The 16076-nt window shown below is 44.2% G+C and overlaps 1 protein-coding gene across 4 annotated transcripts in view; it reads left to right on the top strand.

The window, feature by feature from the left end:
- DUSP16 (dual specificity phosphatase 16) overlaps positions 1–16076 on the top strand; it is a 73153-nt gene that overhangs the window by 39756 nt on the left and 17321 nt on the right. For all 4 annotated transcript variants that reach the window (XM_045781437.2, XM_045781433.2, XM_045781435.2 and 1 more), the window contains one exon: positions 12744–12907. In XM_045781437.2, coding sequence (XP_045637393.1) covers positions 12744–12907 — 164 coding nt within the window. The remainder of the gene's footprint in view (positions 1–12743; positions 12908–16076) is intronic.

Below are 16076 nucleotides of genomic sequence, written 5' to 3'. Positions count from 1 at the left end.
GGTGGCTCTGGCCGTCAGTTCTTGGCAGCCCGTTTGATTGCCAAGGTCCAGCTGCGCGTAGGATGTTCCGGGGATGTGGGGTAGAAGGACAGCACGACAGATGTTTCAGTATTTTGTGTGGGGGGAAAGAACTGGAAAAGCACACAAGCTTCTCACAGGTGCTACAGAAAATGGCGAGGTAACTGGAGACAGTTTCCGCTACAGACCACTGCTGTTGCTTTCAGCAATGGGAGGTGGTTGTCAGCCTCATAAGAGAAAGATGTGGTGGTTTCTTGGGGGTGATTTCTCCATTTTTAGAGCTTTCAGCTACTCTGAGATTATTCAGGAAGAAGATGGTTTTGATGGTCATTAGACACGGAGGTAAAGAATTGTGGGCTGAATTCCATTCCCATTCTCAGGGCCACCTTGCCTGGGAAAAAATGACTTTAGAGAAGGGGAACAGAAAGACATGCCCAGTGAACTGATAGAAGAAGCATTCTAATGAGCTGTCTCCCTGCAACGGGAGGAGACCCGTGCCTACCTAAAGGACCTAGTTATAGGGACATAAAAACCCATGTATGCTCCCACAGCCATCTGTGAAAACAAGACCGAAGAATTTGAGTGAGTGGAGTGACAGAACGGGTGACATAAACATTTGTGTCACAGAAATGACCATAAAGGAGGGTCCTGGTTGCGAGGATGGGCTTAGATGATGCACGGGGAACCTCTCTATCAGCTGTCTTCTTTTAAAAGCTGTTATCATTCTGAGTTAGAAAACAAATAATTGCCGTCACTGACTTACTGATCAGTTGTTTTGGTCTTGGTGATGTTCAGAAAACGAGTTCTTTTTAAAAAATAGTCTTGTTTCTTGGCCTTACTCATTGTGTATCACTTTATTTTACTTTGTTATATTTCTGAGGGCACCAGATTGAACATAAGTCTAGAAGAGAAAAGGAAAAATACATGAACTGGGACTTTTATTTCTTGCTAACATAGAGAAAAGAGAATAGATGGGTCGTTAGTAGAAATAAAGATCAACCTACAGATGAGAAATACTGTTATTTCCTTCTCTTTCCTCACTGCTGTGATTCTGAGTAAAAGCAAAAGGGACCCACAGGTTTATTAACCTGCAGCACTCATTTCTGTCCTGTGATGAGACAGAGGACAACCAGCCCTACAGCAGAACGCCACACCTGAATCACAGGCTTCAGCCCTTCCATCGACAGGTGAGGACAATAACCCAGCCCTGAGTGACTGTCCCAAGCTCTCACTCCCACCACGTGCCCAAGGCCCATATCCACAGTAATTCCAGAGTCTTGTGGAATTCCATCAGGAGGCTGGACTGAAGGCTCTTTTTGTGGAAGCTCTTTCTCAGACTCTTTGTGGAGTTCAGAATCCTATTCTTACTTCACATTTTATGGAATGAAGCAATGTATAAAAATATACTGTATATAACAGTTTTTAAAGCGTTAAATTATTTTAGTTGGGGTGATCATCACATAGAAGTGGACCCCCTCTGTTCTCTGCTGAAGGGTAGTCTGAATCATGACAGAAGATAGCATTCATCAAGCATTTACTGGTAGGTACAATGTTAGTAGAGTGCTAAGGGCTTTTATAAACACTTCGTCCCAGAATACAGCTAAGGTCTTAGCTTAGTGTTTGCTGTGGTTAAAGGCCAAATACACATTTCTTTGTTTTGCGTTAGATTTGCTAGTCTAATTAGAACTAGGAGGGAGTAAAAGTGTATTTGACTCTACGCTTTTTCAATTTAACAGGGATCTAGATTCAGTCCATCGATCTGTATAATAAACCTATAGCTTTGGTTTTAGTGGAATCAATTACTGTCCTTCCTGATGGAAGTAGAGTAGGACCCTGTTTTGCTGGTGACAGATTTTGCTGTGCACGCTGTTATGACAGTGACCTATGACCTATGACTAGATCAGTTCTGTGACCTAGTTTGACATTTCTTCTGTCCTTTTGTCTAGAGGAGGGCATCTGCAGTCGTTCCATTTCAAATCCCGCAGTAGTTGGTAAAAGAGATGGAAATGAAATGGATTTCAGTAAAAGTACTCCAGTTTCTCAGGGGTTGGCTGTTCTTGGGTTTAAAAAGCTGCGGTGACTGAGAGCCCCTGAAAGCAGACTAAACACAGGTGCCGTCTTGCCCGTCGGCGGCCGTGCCCCGAGCCCCAGCTTGTGGGAGGCCCCGCAGCCTGGATCCTCTGTCTCAGCCTCCCCTGCCCGTGTGGTGAGCCAGTTTACGTCGCTGCCCCCGGCTCCTGGTGCCGAAGACAGAACCGCGGCCGAGTCTTTTTTAAAAATGGACTGCAGACCAGACTAAAGATAGTTCCTTGGTTTCTCATCCCGATCCTCTGCATGAGCCAGATGACGGCAGCCTCGATGACCGCAGTGGCCTCAGCCTTGCCGTAGTTGGGTCACCTGTGGCTCTGGCGACGCACCAGACCCAGGACTTTACATCCAGTCCCCCTCTCGGGGTTTCCTGGGCACTTTTGTGGTTGGGCCCTGGGCTGAGCCACCAGAAAAGCAAAAGGCTCAGCCCTGCCCTTGAGAACCTAGAGACCAATTTGGGGAAACATGCCTGAAGTGGACGAAAGAGAGGGGCGTATGGTCCTGCGCTGTACTGTGTGACCCAGTGAAAACGGTGACGGGGTGTCGTCTGCAGAGGCTGGGGAAGATTTGATCGTGGCAGTGGGGTTCTAACTGAACCTTGGAAGATGAGTAAGATTTGGGGGGGGGACCTTGGCATTCAGACTAGGGACAGAAACACGATTCAAAATGTCAGGACTGAACTTCGATTTGAGGAGGGGGACTAGAGTGGATTTCTTTTGCGAAGGGGAGATGTGGGAATTGAGAAGAAATGAAATCAAATTATGCAAGCCCTTTAAACCAGAAGGACAAATCTGTGAGCTCTTGGGGATTTGGCTGCGGCCGCTGCCGCCTCGAAGTCCCCAAGTCTGTCTTCTGAGTTCACAAGGTGTCTGCTCTCCTCCTCTCCTGCCAGCGGCTGAGTCAAGCCGAGAGCATCCCCCCCCCCACTCCGAGTGCTCCAAGAGCCTTTTCACTGGGCTTCTCCTATCTTCTACCTTGCCACCTACAATCCGTTACTCACACTGGAGCCAAGGTGGTATTTTTATTTTCTATTTTAATGTAATCCAGATTATATAGCTCCCTGGTCTAATATGCGTCACCGCATTTTGGATAAATTCCCAAATCCTTCACTGACTCACAAGGCCCTATAGTGGCTGGCTCCTGCCTACCTCTCCAGCTTCATCTAATGCCACTTAAGTCCTCCGCTCGTTTCACTTCTGTAGGCCTCACCCCAGTTGCTGCAGACCTACGGTGTCAGTGTCTCTGGGCCTTCGCAGAGGCCCTCTCCTGTCCTCCACTCACTCACCCTCGTGTCTCCTGCTGGGTTCAGTGTCGTCATCAAGCCTTCCCTAGCTACCAGGCAAAATTGGTTTTCTTTGTTATACACACTCCTTTGACTACCTACCTATAATTAGTTAATTCACCTAATTACTTGGTTAACATTTGTCCCGCTAAACTGTCTGTTCCATAGAGGGTCTCTGTTTTGGTCACCACTGCCTTCCTCACCTAGTGCTGTGTCCTGCTCATGGTAGGTGCTCATTAAATGTCTCTTTGAACTTACAGATGATTCCAGTGGTCTTGAATTGTTTGGTTGACGAACAGGTAGCCCTTTCTGCCTGCCTGCTTTGTGCAGATGGCCAAAGAGGACTGTCGATAGAGAGGAATACACAGAAGTGGTCTGTGGGAAAGCCTGCTACGGGCTAGATCAGGAAGCTTTGAGCTTCACGTAGAAAGGCCTGAGAGATGAGTTATATGGTGATTCATGGACAGCGTACAAGTTAGTCAAATTGGATTTTGAAGAGTCATTCCCCAGAGACCAGACTCATAGCCCTTTTCCCTCTGACTCATAGAGTTATCTCCTGATTAATAACCTCATTTCGCCAGGCCCTTTGATGATCCCTGTAGACCTGTCCAGCAGCCACCTCATCCTCATCTGGGTCCTAATTGCAGTTGGTCTGATTAGTTCCCTAAGGGATGTGCCCTGATTCCCTGAGCCCTGGGGGTATTATTGGACCTTCCAGGTCATAGGAGTTCTGAGCCTTGGGGGTATTACTGGGCTCTCCAGTTCCGAGCCACTTAGGAACATCTGAAAAAATGTTCTCTCTCCACCTTTAATGTAAAGTCACCAGCACACTAAAGATTGGGTATGGCAGAACCGCAGTGAGGATTCGGTGCTGCTTTTCAATGACCAAAGTAACATTCCCCAATCCTACCTTTTTTCCTTTAGTAGCAGAAAAATGTTTTTCTTGCCCTGTGCTGCCTCTCACACGCTGAGAGTCTTCTAGGGCATTGTGGTCTAGGAATAGGAAGCAGATTCTGGGCCCCCACCCATGCCAACATAGTTTTAGGCTTTGAATGGAATCAGGAAATCCTTTTGAACACCAAAAATATACAAGACTTATGTCCATCAACAGCTATTCATTGTAACAAGGAAGGATTCAGTAAACATTTATTGAATTTCAGTTATGTGCCAAGCACTGTGCTAAATGCTAAGGGGATTACAAAGGAGTGTGAAACATAATTCTTGCCCACAAGCAGTTCACAGTGTGTTCTAGCTGGAGAAACAGAGGTTACAACACACGCACGAAGATAGTTCACGGTTACCAAGTCAGTGGCAAATACTCATTGCCAGTTGATTGCCCTGAATTTTATGGAAGTTCTAAGTTGGCAAGATCGTATATAGATGCACTGGTCAGGAAAGGGTTGTTTTGTTTTGTTTTTTAATGCAACAGAAGAGTATTGACACTGTCAGAGAGTAACTCAGTAAGGGAAGATCATATTGTGAAATTTGTTCCCGGGACCTGGCTCCCAGCACTGACCTGGGACCCCTGGCCAGTTCCCCCAGAGCTCTGGGTGCCCCTGGCTGCCACTGATGTCACCTGTGGGTTTAGAAGGTTTTGATATAAACTATAGTATATTGGTTATGATAAAAAAATCTTTGGAATGTACTTCTGTAGAAGAGGTATGACTTGTGCTTGCCTATGGTTAGGAAGGAAATAATGAAACGGATTGGAGGAGAGATTAAATTGCCAAAGGCCCTGGATTGGAAGGCAGTGTGTTAGGAAAACAGAAGACTGATTTTCCTTTCTGCGGAGGGTGGTGGCATGGACGATCAGGTTGGACAGTGGATTGGGATTAGATTAGGAAGGGTCTTGAATGTCTGGCTCACAATTTTGGATTTTATTCTGTGGGCATTTGAGAGCAGAGACCACATCAAAACTTTATTTTAGGATGCTTAATTTGGCAGCAGAGTGGACGTGAGTGGGGAGGAGGACAAGTGGATCAGAGAGAATTTGTCTAAGAGTGAGGGATGAAGGTCCTGGAGCAGGGGGGCATCAGGAGAATGGGAAGGCAGGGCAGATAGAAGAGACATAAAGGAAAGTCAGTGTGGGCACCTGGGTGGCTCAGTCAGTGAAGCGTCTGCCTATGGCTCAGGTCATGATCCTGGAGTCCCAGGATCGAGCACCGCATCGGGCTCATTGCTTAGTGGGGAGTCCACTTTTCCCTGTGCCCCTCCCCCCTGCTTGTGCACACGCGTGTGCTCTCTCTCTCTCTCTCAAATAAATAAATCTTAAAAAAAAAAAAAAGGAAAGTTAGTGTGTTGGCACAGCCACTGGATGTTGCTGAGCTGAACTGGGAGGATAGGGTTACTATGGATGGGGTTGCGGAAGAAAAGAAAGGGACACATTGGCTTTGACTTTAAGTGTCAGTAAGTCTTTCAAGTGAAAATGACCAAAGGGAGTTGAAAGTGTTAGATTGGATTTTGGGACATCAAACAGTACAGGCTTGGAAATCTTTGATTTTTAGGTGAAATGAGCAATTGTGGTCTCTTGAATAGCCTCCCCTTCCATGCCTATGGCAGTATGGGCCTCGTAAATCCTTCCCTCTCGGGAAGTCCCCAGACACTGCTCACTTGCCCTTGTCTTTCACATCTTAACGTCACTGCAGGACCAGTCAGGGCTGCCTCTGGGAGTCTGGCTCCCCTCCTACAGAACTTGTGGATTTTATTCAGCAAGTGGCGGATTCTGGCCATATTCTTTTTTGGTTATTCTGGTTGCACTCTTTAGAATAATCTTTGTCTGAGGGCATTTATTAGGGGTCCTAGCTGTGTGCTCTGGGTGTTGTAAGAGCAGGAGTTTCCGGGTATAGCTCCATATTGCCAGTTGGAAAGATCAGTAAAATAGCTGTCTCTCTACATCTTCCGAGAATTCTTTACTAAACAACACTTCTGGATTTTGCTAATGGATCCAGATAATGTTATCTTGAGGAATAATAAGATCTAGAAGTTCTGAATGACAAGAAATTGCATTATTATAGTATTTGGTGGTTTTTTTTATGCTAGTACTTTGAAATTTTAAAATCTGTTTTGTTGTCTAGGTGATAACCATATTAATCCAAAAATTAGATTCGATGGAATTTCTCATTCCCTGACTGTGCCAGGTGAGAGAGTTGTTTGATACAGAGGGAGCTTTTTTGGAGATGTCATTTACGGGACAAGTTTTATGAGACCTCAACTACTTGTCCGGCTTCCTGGATGGTTCCACAGACGTGCATATCTGTCTGCTTTCCTCTTGGTCTGTGCTCTGGTAGATACGGAGCAGATGGAATTGGAGCTTGAAGTTAATACCTTATGTTATTAGGGATTTTTCTCGTCAGCGCTTTTCAGTGGAGATTGGCTGAAAAAGACAAAGATGGAATGCTGCTAAAGTTGTTGAGAAAAATCTGCCATGTTCTCTACCCTCCCAGAAATGATTTATCGAACATGTGTGGCTTGGCTTACCCAGACCAGTACCGTACAGCTACTTACCTGTGTTTGCTTTCTCTAGTGGCACGAAATTATGGTGCCTTCATTTTTGTTTCATTTTCTTTAGTTCCAGCTCTCCATGTATACAGCCTCACGACCCTGGAGGAATGGCCACCACACTTGAGTCTTTTTGTGAGTGGCTAGAGAACAAAGTTGCCGGAATCAGTCACTTCATTGTGCAGTGAAATGTACATTTGTTGTGAAATAACATTTCAACAATCGAAATATACATGTCAGCTATTTAGTTTTTAGTATTAGGATTGTTTCCTTTTAGCAAAGTGGCAGATTGTATTTTCAGGATGGAGAGAACTCTTCTCTACAGGTGAGTGTACTTAAAAAGTGTACGTGTGAAGACATGTGCTCTGGAAGAAGTAAGTGTGAATGGGTTGTATTATGTCACAAAAAGGGAGCCTTTGTTTTACAAAGGTTAAACTACATGAGAACTATATTGAAAAGTATGAAACTATATAAACTATGTGAAAATGATTTAATGTGAAAAATTAATTTGCATTGACTTTTTAAAAGCATGTCTTTCATAAAGTTGAGCTTGGTATAAATACTAAGTCTGTGTAGAGCTGTGGACTCCCTTCACAGTGAGGGAGGGAGTAGCCTTGGCTCTGTGGGGCTGAGGGAGCTCCGAGGACCGGCCACCTGTTGGAACTGAAGCGACCGCGGAGACGCCCCGTGTCTCTCCCTGCAGGGAGCTGTCGCTAAAGGAATGGAGTTGACATTTATCCATTTTTAGGGAATCCATTTTTAGAATTTGAAGCTTCAACATTTATTTCACATCACCAAGCTGTAGTAAAGTGCTATTACAAATATTTTTAAGAAAAATCACTGATTTATAACTGGTTGCAAGGGTCAGAGAGAAGAGTGACTAATTGGAATTGTTTAGTAGAGTTGTTCTATGTATTATATTTTACTTGGCAGACCCCCTCCCCAAATTAAATGGTGGTTCACAGTGACTTTTACAGAAAATGGTATTTGTGATTAGAATTGTGAAGGTGGTGCTCTGAAGGAAGAGGATTTTCTTGGCTGAATGACAATAAAATGGTATAGAAGTTATGAATGCCTTTATACCAAACGTTTTCTCTGTTCAAAGTAATAGATATGTTTTTCTTTATAAACGCACATTCTACTGGTTGGATTTGTGGAAGACTGAAAGAAACTGTAGTTTGCCTGCCTGTCCTGTCCCAGTCTGTGGAGGCCAAAGGTGTCTGCACGTCTACCTGCCTGCCCCTCCTCCGCATTTCTCTGCGGGTCGGGCGTGTCTGCATACACGTCTTCCTTCCTCTGGAAAACAAATACTTGAGCATGAGGGGAGTAGAGTGGATACCACCATTTCTAGATTCAGGTCTGAATGCGGGTAGCTCGTCCGGGCTGCATGACTTGGTGTTTTCTACACTCCCAGATGATAAACAGCACAAAATCTAGGGAGAGGAGAAACGTGGTGAGAGTGGATGGGGAGTTAAATTCTTGACCAACTTTAAAAGTACTTTAAAAGCTTTTCAACAAAAGAGGATAATGAACTGATGTTGTGTGTTCTTGTCATGCAATTGAACACGGAGTCTGGGGGACAGCGGAGAGTTATGACAGGGCAGGGAAGATGACTGTTCTGTATCTGTCAGCCATTTGTAACAAAAAGTTTGCATAGATGAATTATACTTTTATTCGTGTTAGATCTGGTTTGTAAGAGGAAGAAGGACATTTTAGACATATTTCAAAACTGAGTGGCTGATGAGGCCACAGATAGTTTTTCAAGAGTTCGGGGAAATCAGGCAGTGTCTCATCTGTTGTTAATTAATGAAATGAAACTGGGGTCACTAGAGTACAACAATGAATGAAAGGTCAGTGAATGGAAAAAACTGTCAATGAAGGAGGGTGTTAGCAAAGTGGAACATTGTCCTAGATAAAGATCAGGGAAAATGTACTCTTTGGCTGAGGTAGTGTTTTCTGAAAGTGACTAGGAGCCATAGTTTGGGACATTTCAGTCCAGACTGAGCACTAAATGAATGCTCCGATTTCAACGAAATCTGTTAAGTATTTTAAGGCTGTTCGGGTTTGTGCCAGAGATTAGTTAAAAAGATATGTAAAAAAGAAGTTTCTTTTTGTTTTATAATGTGTCCAACAGTGTGTTATTGCTGTTTTGTTTGGCTTTTTGGTTTTGTTTTGAGGTTAAAAACTGGTTTCTTGCCCTCATTTATTTCTGTTCTCTTAGGATTTTCTAGAACCACCCTCACTTTTGAGATCCCCCCGAAGTTAAAGTGATTGAGGATCACGGTAGTAATTAGTGATAAAGCCGACCTCAAACAGCCCAGGCTGGCTGACGCTGTTGATGATTGTTGCCAAATTGGATCCCCTCTGAGAGTTGCCTTGTGGAGGATGGCCTGAAAGTCCCCAGGACAGCTTCAGTTTCACTACCATCTTAAGAGCACACTGTGATCATGAACAAACCAGTGACTGTATTTCTATCTTAACTAGTTCATCTGTCAGCTCCGTTCTTGGTTTCATGTGAAATGAGTGCATTTAGAGTCTCTTGTGTCTTTGGTCATGTCAGACCCCTTTCCGTTTTTTCTTCCTCGTTGAAGCTTTGGAACCATATATGGCTCTGGGGAAGTGAGGCTCTGCCCTCAGTTTGGGAGAGGCCCATGGCCATTTTTAGCCTGGTATTGAGACCTAGCAGGTCACGGCTAGTGAGGGCAGGACCGCATGGAAATCAGCAAGGCTGTCCCTGCATCCCAAGAGTTAATCCTGTAGTATTTGGAGAAGATACAGAGCACAGCGATTGACAGTACGGTCTCCAGGGCCAGGCTGCTGAGGAACCTTTGTTTTCCTATCTATAAAATGGGAGTAATAATAGCACCCACCTCCTGGTTGTAAAGATTGAATAAATACTTGTAAAGTGCTTAGGGCAATGTTTGTCACTTAGTAAATGTTAGGTAATTCTTTGATTACTTACACATTTAAAATGGAATTCAAGTAGAGTTTCCTTGGATTGTCTCTTTTCTGCGAATGTTTACTGAAATATTCTCTTGGGTTTAAATGAGAGGCTAGTACATGAACTGTTTCGAAGCTAGGATAGAAAAAAAATGTGAGAACAGTTCTTTGTAGAAACACCAGAACCACAGAAGTTAGTAGAAGCTAACATTTAAACTCACACAATTAAATTGTAATCAAAATAGTGCCTGTCGGTTACTATGGTGGGTAGGTATGAGATAGGCAAAGAATGGCGAGACCCTTTAACACTTATTGTTAAAGAAATACTTTGGGGGGGAAAACACACTTCACCTTAAATATAACTGTATTATGTAATTAGACTGAAAAGGAACAGAACACTAATAGAAACAGAATTATAAATCCTACTCCGTGAACCTCATATACATAGGCCAATATAGGCTGACCCCTTTCTTGAGCTTGCCCATGGGTGATGCTCATGGGTGTAGGAATTCTGACAGACTCCATCGTGGTACTTGCCCTAGTGTGGCATTTCCTTAAGTGTGAGTTGCCCTAGCTATTAATAGATTTGGGGGGGGGGAAGCAGGCAGGGGGCAGTCCTAAATTAAGTTTTCCAAACTTAATTGAGTTAAAGTAAACTCATTTTTTTGGAGATAACTTTTTGGCGCCTTTAATATGCTAATGTGTACTGTAATTCTCCCAGGGAGACAGGATGGGCATGCAGTACTTCTCTTCCTCTTTGGGCGTGTCTCGTCTGTCATCTTCCGGCAGGACCCCAGTGCTCTGGAGCACACTTTGGGAAATGGAACCTTAGACGCCTTGCTTTTTTCACTTCGTGTCTCTGGTGAATCCTAGCAAGATGTAGCTGAACAATTAGCTGCAGATCAAACGTGGAGGAAGGCCTCACAGCTGAGGCTGGGTCCTAACGCACGTGAGCTCAGCCTGGGCGCGCTCTCTGCCCCACGATCCCTCGTGGGGTTTGTCTGTCTGTGGTTTGCTGGCTGCATGTGCGGACACGGTGTGGGAGTGGTGGTGGTATTCCTGGCTGAGAGAATAGCACCCAAGTGTGAAATAACAGTGGCTTTTGTGTGGCTGGAGGTCATGCTTGGAAATGGTAGGCAGTGAAGCCACGGACCTGTGCAGCGACACGTCCTGAGGGCTGCGTCTATCTCGTGAAGGAGTTCAGGAGTTCTGCAATGGAACCACCTACTCTTTCCATCAGGTTATCTTAAGAACTCCAGGACGCACACTGCTGACGAGTAAAAACCATGCACTTAGGCAGAAGGCTAGGAATGCACACTTCAGCGTTTTGCAGGTGGCATAGTTGTCACCAACTTCCTGCCACCCTAGCTTGCTGCACTGTGGAACCTGTACTGAGCCTAGACAGCAGAGTCCAGATTCAGCTGGAGTTGAACATACCACAGGGGTCATAAGGGATGACACTCTCCCCTCCCAGCTCCCTGCGCACCTGCAGTTTTTGAGGGCATGCTTTGTACGCTTCTAGAAGTGGACTAAAGACTAATAGAATGTAACTCAAGGATCCGGAGATAAATATTTAGAGAGATTTTAGTATCTTGTTTAAGGCTTGATTAAAGAGGTAAAAGTGCCTCCTAGAAACATGTTAATTGTTTTTTAATTAAATACTACTGAAAATAAACAAGTATTTCCTGTGCTCCAAATCTCTCTGCTTCCTGACTTTGAACTCAGCATAGTGAGGGTTTGGCTAATAGGGGATTTATCTGAAAATTTATCAGAATCTTTAGGTGCTGGGTTTGGATTTGGGTAGCAAGAAATATTTGGATTGGAAAACCCAGGGAAGACCTTACCATGTTTTCTTTTCCAGAGGAGGTGAGCGTACCTCCTGTGGCTGGACAGATTTCTCTTCATTACGAAATGGCAAGATGGTGACTTACTGAAGGTCAGAGAGCAGATCGTTGTAAGGACTAGACTAGGAAAAACGGGATTCTCCTGGGCCTAGGAATCTTGCCACGAGGCCTTTATGTCCCCTAAGCAGTTAGGGTCTGTCACCACTTCTTCATAGTGCTCAGTAAAATGAACCGCGGAGCCCAGGAATCTGTGGTAATTATGGGAACCTTGATTAACTGCCCAGAAATTTCAAGGGCTTTTGTGGAGAATATTTGCAAGAGTAGGGGTGTGTATGTTTGTGATACCTTTGAAAAAAATAAAAACCTGTGTAGTAGGAAGATTTAAAGTTAACTCTAGAAAGAATTTTTAACTTCAGCAATTTTATTTTGAAGAAATAACATCTGGCCTCAGTTCACAGGTTTTTTTAATATCCTCATTTTGCTCCTGTGAATATTTATCTTGGCTTGGTTATTTGCTACTTATTTTAAATTCTCTTTAAGTTCCATAGGAAAGCATTCCTTTGGGGGGTGGGGAGCGGGGAGAAAATGTAGGGTGTGTGATGTTGGAGAGTGAGAGAGAGAAAGAGAGGAGTCCTTCTAAGTGCCCTCAGGGCCTCATCCTCAGGAGGCCGGTAAACCAAGGCTCCATGCCCAAGGCTCCATGCCGGGCTATGCCCCATACTTAGCGGTTGGCGACTGTGGACAGGTGTACATGTGCATCTGTGGGATTTGGATTTGCTTTTTTTTTTTTTTTTTTAAGATTTTATTCGAGAGAGAGAGAGGGAGAGAAAGAGCGTGTGAGCAGGGGGAGGGGTGGAGGGAGAGGGAGAAGCAGACTCCCCACTGAGCAGGGAGCTGATGCAGGGCTTGAACCTAGGACTTAGAGATCATGAATGAGCCGAAGGCAGACGCTTAACCATCTGAGGCACCTAGGCGCCCCTGATTTTGCTTTTTAAACTGTTTTATTTGAGCAGTTCACGGAGGGCTGATTTTTATCCTTGTACATGGCATAATTTTATGATGTTTATTCTTAGGTGGGTTTGCGGAGTTCTCCCGTTGTTTCCCTGGCCTCTGTGAAGGAAAATCTGCTCTAGTCCCTACCTGCATTTCTCAGCCTTGCCTACCTGTTGCCAACATCGGGCCAACCCGAATTCTTCCCAATCTTTATCTTGGCTGCCAGCGAGATGTCCTCAACAAGGTGGGTGCTTTGAAAACCTCCTTCCCTGCAGGGTTTCTTGTCAGCAGCTGGAGAAACTGCAGTTGCCCGTTGGCTGTCATTCTAAGCACGTGCTGCTTCCAGAAAGGTACACCATGCTCGGTGTGACTCCCCGCGAGCAGTTGGTCGGGTTATCTTCTGGAGGGTGATTTTGTTCGATGTTATCGATCGCCACAAGAAACCTAATCTTGTTGTCATATTGGCTTGTTCTCGAAGGTCCAGGAGACCTGGGATAGGACAGGATTTTTCAGAAGTTTAGCCTTATTTTCTTAGGGTATTCATTGTTCTGTTGTAGTAATTGGGCACACTCAGGAAGGCTAAGCCTTCCTAGATGATTTCACATTTAGAAATGTATTTACTGAGGCACACTAGAAAGGGACTCGGCTCGGGACTGAGGAAGGACCTCTGGCTGGAGGGATGGGGGTGGGAATAAGATGGTGAGGCCAGGGCTAAGGGCATGCATTTCAGGCTGCCTGTCAGAGGCTCACTGGAGCGGTTTCACTGAGACAGAAGAGGGAAGAGCATGGATTCTCGCTGCAAAGGATGTGGGCCATACTGAGCATGGTGTGCCTAACACAGGAACCCGTGTTGGTACCGCTGAGCATCTGATAGTATGCGTGTTAGCAGTGGTAGAACTGACCTCTGCCTGCCAGCTCATGTGCTCTTAAGCAGCAGTGCCGGGAACCAGTGTCCTCACTGCCCAGAAAAGTGGTTTTCCTCTAAAACCCCTTTTTTACACCACCTGTAATTGAAAGAGCAATCAAGCCTGTTAATTCACCTGTTGGTGGTTTACAGGTGCAACTTTCCTGTAGGAGGGGCGATACCTTAATGTTTTCTCCTTGGATAACAGAAAGAATTGGGCTGACCTTAAAACTAGCTTCCACATTGGCTTGGGTTAGTTAGCATGTGAAAAGCAAAAATACCCTATCATTGGGCAGCGATGAGGCATTCTTTCATATCTCTTGTTTTCAAAACTCCTGCCTTTCTAAAATTTTGCCTCAACACTGTTATTAATATGTTTGCTTTTACTGTGAGATATTTGAAATTTGATAGTTTATACTTGTATTGAGCCTTTTCTGGTGGGGTCCCAGTTCCTTTGAACATGTGGTTATTATTAATTCTCTTTTAGAGATTAGCAGACTATGACACAGAAAGCAGAACTAATTTCCTAGGGTCATATGCATGACTGGGGCAAAGCTGAAGATGCTTTAGTTTATCCTCAATCAGAAAATGAAATAAAATTCCTAGTTAAGAATCCTGTTCAGAATTATCCCCCATTAAAAAAAAAAAAGTGACCAGTCAGCAGGTGATTTTACAAATAATTGCATTATAGATCATTTTTGTTGCCTTTGACATTATATTAAATGGCACATTTTTGCTATGTACTGTTCCCAGGTTTAACAGCTGTGTCAGTTATTAACTTTGTGAATGCCTGTGGTTGAACTGGAGCCTGGAGTTGAGGATGGGGGAAAAGCGTGGTTTTTTTCCCTCCTTTAATTGGTTTCTTAGTGTATACTGCACAGGAAACGTCCATAGATGCATTGGGAGACTGTCAGGAAACTTCTTTGAAGCAGATGTGTAGACTAGAGGATGGTGAGAAGTCAGCATGCTTTGAAAGTGTGAGTAGAAACTCATACTGACCTCTGGATTCATGGTTGGGAAGAATCGAAGTGCTGCGTGGGATTTTAGCGATCATGTAGTCAGTCTTCTTTCTTTGATAAATGAGGAAGCCGATATTCCAGAAATATTAGGTGAATTCCACAACATCACTCAGCAGGTGAATTTGGGGACCAGACGTGCCTGTATTTCAGGATAGCTGGACCTAATCTTTCTGCTCAGCTCTCTGATGTAAACTTTACGGGAGAAATGATACGCTGCTTCCCCTCCTGAAGATCCCCAAACAGGAAGATTTGATAAGCTTCCCAGTAGTACATTCTTTTTTATTAGAATTTAGAAGCTGAGGTCTTTAAAAATAGCAACTATAAGACCACTAATTTTATTAGTTTTTTTTTTTTTTAATAAAGTGCCACCAAACTCTTTGGAAAGCATGTTATAGAAATTTTCTTAGGAGGATCATACTGTTTACTGTTTAAAATGCTAAGCTCTTTATATTATTGCATTTAACCCTCATATTAGGATGAGGAGGTAGGTTGACCCTGAGTCGTTGTCACCCAAGATTTGTGACTGGGAAGTCATGTGCTCAGTGGCAGAAATCATCCTCAAACTCGAGCTACTATTCTGGCTTTAAGTCCTATGTTTATGTAAGACTGGAAATGCCCATCTTCTGGAAGACAGAACTCTCTGTGACAGGCTGTTACGAAGGACTGACGAATCACTGCTGAGGTCTCCCCTCCCTGGTTTTCCTACAGCACATTCTGTACCAGCACTGCCCACTAGAAATGTAATGCGAGCCACAGACTTAGTTTAAAATGTTCCAGTAGTCTTATTAAAAAAGTAAAATGGAACAGGTGAAATTATTTTTTTTAAAGGTTTATTTATTTATTTGAGAGAGAGCACAGGAGTGTGGAGGGGCAGGGGCAGAGGGGGAGGGAGAAACTCAAGCAGACTTGACGCTGAGCATGGGGGCCCGATGCCAGGCTCGATCTTGCCACCCTGAGATCACGACCTGAGCCAAAACCAAGAGTGGGTGCTTAACTGACTGTTAAGGCGCCCCAGTGAAAGGAATTTTGATAACATTTTATTTATCACAGTGTATCTACAATATTAGCATTTCAATATGCAATCAGTGAGGAAAGACTTTTTTTTTTTTTGTACTAGGTCATTAAAATCTGGCAGATATTATATGTTCTGCACATGTCAGGGCTCAGTAGCCTCACGCGGCTTGTGGCTGCCATAGTGGACAGTGCAGGTCCGTGCTTTCAACATGTACTCATTTTACTCTGGTTCCAAAGGCGTGGCTCTTCTATAAAAGACCGTAAGAAGTCATCGGTCGCCAAAAGAATACTTTCAGTTTCTTTTTCCCTCAGGACTGTACTTTTGTTTCTCACAATCTGTTCTTTTATTTTCTGGTCTTGGGACGGGGTCTGGAAGAGGAATGGCTTATTGTACTACAAGTAGTTTGCTGATGCCTGGTTTGCATCTGAACTGAGCAGCGTTTGAGCAAGACTCTCTGGTTACTATGTGAAAGACC

Source organism: Ursus americanus, chromosome 25 (assembly GCF_024610735.1).
Source record: "Ursus americanus isolate L20-20 chromosome 25, mUrsAme1.1.p, whole genome shotgun sequence".
Lineage (NCBI taxonomy): Eukaryota > Metazoa > Chordata > Mammalia > Carnivora > Ursidae > Ursus > Ursus americanus.
This window is presented reverse-complemented; position numbering and strand designations above follow the sequence as displayed.